Source organism: Arachis ipaensis, chromosome B10 (assembly GCF_059453495.1).
Source record: "Arachis ipaensis isolate K30076 ecotype BB chromosome B10, ASM5945349v1, whole genome shotgun sequence".
NCBI classification, from domain to species: Eukaryota; Viridiplantae; Streptophyta; class Magnoliopsida; order Fabales; family Fabaceae; genus Arachis; species Arachis ipaensis.
The window spans coordinates 50,220,897-50,225,541 of NC_142435.1; the positions used below are offsets into that span (position 1 = coordinate 50,220,897).

The 4,645-nt window shown below is 42.3% G+C and overlaps 1 protein-coding gene across 1 annotated transcript; it reads left to right on the plus strand.

Moving 5' to 3' along the window:
• The first annotated feature begins 321 nt into the window (after window positions 1-321).
• Window positions 322-2,748, plus strand: LOC107622037 (protein FAR1-RELATED SEQUENCE 11-like). Its single transcript, XM_088491504.1, has 4 exons — window positions 322-454; window positions 634-724; window positions 1,302-1,470; window positions 2,173-2,748. Exons 1-4 carry the CDS (start codon window positions 322-324, stop codon window positions 2,746-2,748), a joined length of 969 nt encoding a protein of 322 aa, XP_088347630.1.
• The last annotated feature ends 1,897 nt before the right edge of the window (window positions 2,749-4,645 follow it).

Genomic DNA, 4,645 nt, shown 5'->3' on the forward strand with positions numbered 1-4,645 from the left:
CCAATCAATCACTCACAACTATTATACCTATTTACAGTTATCCAATAAACTTTGTCAGCATTCTTAAATTAAAACCGTTTAAATTAAACCTCCTACCTCGATTAGCCGAAATTCGATAATTAAGCGCAGCAAACACCTCTTTTGTTTTAGCAGGAGCAACAGTAACTCTAACAGTTCTTTATTATCATCAACACTATCTCCTGTGATAGTTCCATCAACAAACAGAGAAGGTAGAGCAGGAGTGTTAAATAGAGACATGGGTTTTCCTTAACAGAACAGAAAAAGACTAAGGAGCAAAATGGAAGTAGCGCAAATTCAAGAATGGAAACAGTAGAGTTACCGGTAAATTTGTCTTGGTTTCGGCAACGACGGCGACAGCGAAAGAACACAACTCCTCTCCCTTCTCACATTCTGTTCGACGGCGTTCTCACTCCCTTCGACGAAGGCAAAAGCGGCAAGCAAGAATAACAATAACCAAAATAGGTCGTAAATGGTACAGAATTCAGAGACGGACGAAGGAGGCTGTGGTGACCGAGCAATACCAGGGCAGTAGCTGAAATAGTTCGTAGCAGCAACGCCAACGATGCTTCTCTGACGGCAGACTCTCAACAGTGGCTCTATCAACGAAAACAGGGCGCAACAGCAATGGTGTGACCCCAATCGACGGTAGCGGCGGCGGCGGAGCAGGACGGTGCGAGAACGGACCTCGTCCTTCTCCTTCCAGGTTCGTTCTTCTGACAGCAGTGACGGTTAGGATTCGGCAGCAGTGACTCCCTCAATGGCGACGGCGGCGGTCTAGGTGGAATTGGCCGTGATGACGGGAGCAGCCTTCCTCCCCTTCCTTGACTCTCGAGCTCTCCGTCTCCCTCTCTCTGTCCCTCTCTTCTCCTTCCTCTTCTTCCCGTTTCCCCCTCTCTGTTTCCCTGATTCTTTTCTTCCCCTTCTACGTATGTTTTGTTTGTTTTGATTTAGGGATTAATGGAATTAGGGTCTTATTTGAAAACTTTAAGGTTAGGGTAAAATATGTACTAATAATATAGAAAAGTTATCCGGTATATCCACATAAGTGTGTGGAATATGGTATTCAACTATTCATTCTACCACCAAGTAGGTTGTTTTAAATTTATCCTTTAGTGAAGGGCAGATAGTCTAAAATAACCTCAAGCATTCTATTAAAATTACATTAAGGACTAGATGTGGAAGCAAAGTTGGAGTGAAACTTCTTAATTAGCATAGCTAGCGTGAGTTCAAAAGCTGTGGGCCTGAGCCGGTTTTGAGAAAACCCATCTGATTGTTGAAAGAAATAGTCTTACAAGAGCAAAATCAGATCGAAGGTATAATGGAGTGAGAGAGTGGGTGCAGCGGTCCAGTATTGGATTGATCATCTCCGAAGGAGTGCGTTCATTTTCTGTTGAAGGAGGAATGATGTATTTCAGTAAAGACCAAAGTGGGTTGCCAGTGAAGGATAAGGTCAGTAAACTGTTGCCTATACGATGTTCAATGTTAATTAGATTTTAGTAATATTTTGCCTGTGCTCGGTGGGTATTTTGGGGGGAGGGGCACATCAGTTTCGAACAGTGTATGTGGATCCATTAAATTTTTTGTTAGAAACGTAGATGATGTGTAGATGGGTCTAACAGATAATGAAAGAATATAAATTTGTATAGTAAATTTTTTGCGTAGCCTAAGGGTGCTGTGATTGTGGAGAGTTTATTGGTATGGAATACCGAGTTATTTTAGGAGTCAATTAAGTAAGGTACTTTGTGATGTGATTTTTGAGGAAGATGATTATTAGTTTAAGTATAGCATGTTTTAATTTGGAGTGTTGGTGGCGTCACGTTCATGGTCTGTCCGTGTTCTTCTTACCCGACGTAACTGACATTCTGCTTGCTCGATTTGCCATAGTATTGCTGAATAGTTTTGCGAGGTACAGAGTCTTGGGGGAAGTTGGGGCAGCAGAGATAGAGCAAATTTTTTTTTAATGTCTTCTTGTAGCAGAACGGTCCACGAATTGGATGCAGAGAATGAAGAGAATTTTAACATCTCAGAGGATAGCGAGAATTGTGATGCAAGGATATGAGTGGCTTTGGTGTATAATTTAGTAGGTTTTATAGTAATTGTAATTTAGGATTGTTAGTGGTAACCTTAACTAGTCAGCTTGTCTGTGTGCAGGAGACGCCGGTGGATACAGGGATGGAGGCAGAGGCAGAGGAGTTGGAGGGAGAATCATCGGATGAACGACACGGTGAGCAAAATGGCATGGCTGAACATGTAATGCTAAGTCGTGCACAGATATTAGAGATGGAGTTCGCTAACCCGGATGAGGCGTGTCATTTCTATGAGCAATACAGTCGAGCAAAGGGTTTTTCCATGCGACAAGGGAAGAAAATGAAGAATAGGAAGGGTGAAATTGTTCGCTACACGTACCTGTGCAATAGAGAAGGATTTAGACATAGAAAATGGCTTCAGATGCAAGATCGGAAGAGGGAGCACAAGGTTGTAACCCACTGCGGGTGTCAGGCTGATATGAGGATAAAGCGGAAAGCCGATAGCACCAGTTGGTATGTGTGTCGTTTTGTGGATGAGCATAACCACGACCTTCTTCCAGCAAAGTTTGTGTCATACCTGCCAGCTTACAGGAAAATATCAGATGTTGATGTAGCCCACATCGAAAGTTTGAGGCAAGTTGGGATTTTAATTCCAAAAATTATGAGTCTATTGCTGCTCAGGCGGGGGGGTTTAACCTAGTTCCATTCACGAAGAGAGATATGTATAATGTGGTTAGGCGGCAACGTGCAATGCACTGCGGCGATGTGAATGCCGCATTACGGTATTTTAATTCTTGTGCAAGGGCATATGAGAACATGTATTGGCGATACCAGGTTGGAGATGAGCAATAAATGTGTGATCTGTTTTGGAGTGACGAGTGTAGTCAACATGATTACTGGTGCGCAGAAATTGTGATCACACTTTGATTATGTAAAATTCATCGCTCTTTCTTTCCCTGGTAATGGCGCCAAAAACATGATGCCAATACCATAGTTCACAACTTCCACAACTAACCAGCAAGTGCACTGGGTCGTCCAAGTAATACCTTATGTGAGTAAGGGTCGAATCCCACGGAGATTGTTGGTATAAAGCAAGCTATGGTCACCTTGTAAATCTCAGTCAGGCAGATATAATTTGATAATGGTGTTTTCGAATAATAATTAAATACACATAGAATAAAGGATAGAAATACTTATGTAAATCATTGGTGAGAATTTCAGATAAGTGAATAGAGATGCTTTCGTTCCTCTGAACCTCTGCTTTCCTGCTATCTTCATCCAATCAGTCTTACTCCTTTCCATGGCTGGCTTTATGTGATGCATCACCATTGTCAATGGCTACTTTCGGTCTTCTCTCGGGAAAATAATCCAAATGCCCTGTCACGGCACGGCTAATCGTCTGGAGGCATCACCCTTGTCAATGGTTTACATCCTATCCTCTCAGTGAAAATGGTCAACGCACCCTGTCACGGCACGGCTATTCATCTGTCGGTTCTCGATCATGCTGGAATAGGATTTACTATCCTTTTGCGTCTGTCACTACGCCCAGCAATCGCGAGTTTGAAGCTCGTCACAGTCATTCAATCATTGAATCCTACTCGGAATACCACAGACAAGGTTTAGACTTTCCAGATTCTCTTGAATGCCGCCATCATTCTAGCTTACACCACAAAGACTCCGATTAAGAGATCTAAGAGATACTCATTCAATCGAAAGTAGAACGAAAGTGGTTGTCAGGCACGCGTTCATGGGGAATGATGATGATTGTCACGTTCATCACATTCAAGTTGAAGTGCGAATGAATATCTTAGAAGCGAAATAAGATGAATTGAATAGAAAATAGTAGTACTTTGCATTAATCTTTGAGGAACAGCAGAGCTCCACACCTTAATCTATGGAGTGTAGAAACTCTACCGTTAAAAATACATAAGTGAAAGGTCCAGGCATGGCCGAATGGCCAGCCCCTCTGATCTAAGAACCAGGCGTCCAAAGATGTCTAATACAATAGTAAAAGGTCCTATTTATAATAAACTAGCTACTAGGGTTTACAGAAGTAAGTAATTGATGCATAAATCCACTTCTGGGACCCACTTGGTGTGTGCTTGGGCTGAGCTTGAATGTTACACGTGCAGAGGTTATTCCTGGAGTTGAACGCTAGCTTTTGTGCCAGTTTGGGCGTTGAACTCCACTTTGCAGCTTGTTTCTGGCGCTGGACGCCAGAATTGGGCAGAGAGCTGGCGTTGAACGCTGGTTTACGTTATCTAAACTTGGACAAAGTATGGACTATTATACATTCCTGGAAAGCCCTGGATGTCTACTTTCCAACGCAATTAGAAACGCGCCATTTCAAGTTCTGTAGCTCCAGAAAATCCACTTTGAGTGCAGGGAGGTCAGAATCCAACAGCATCAGCAGTCCTTCTTCAACCTCTGAATCTGATTTTTGCTCAAGTCCCTCAATTTCAGCCAGAAAATACCTGAAATCACAGAAAAACATACAAACTCATAGTAAAGTCCAGAAATGTGAATTTAACATAAAAACTAATGAAAACATCCCTAAAAGTAACTAGATCCTACTAAAAACATACTAAAAACAATGC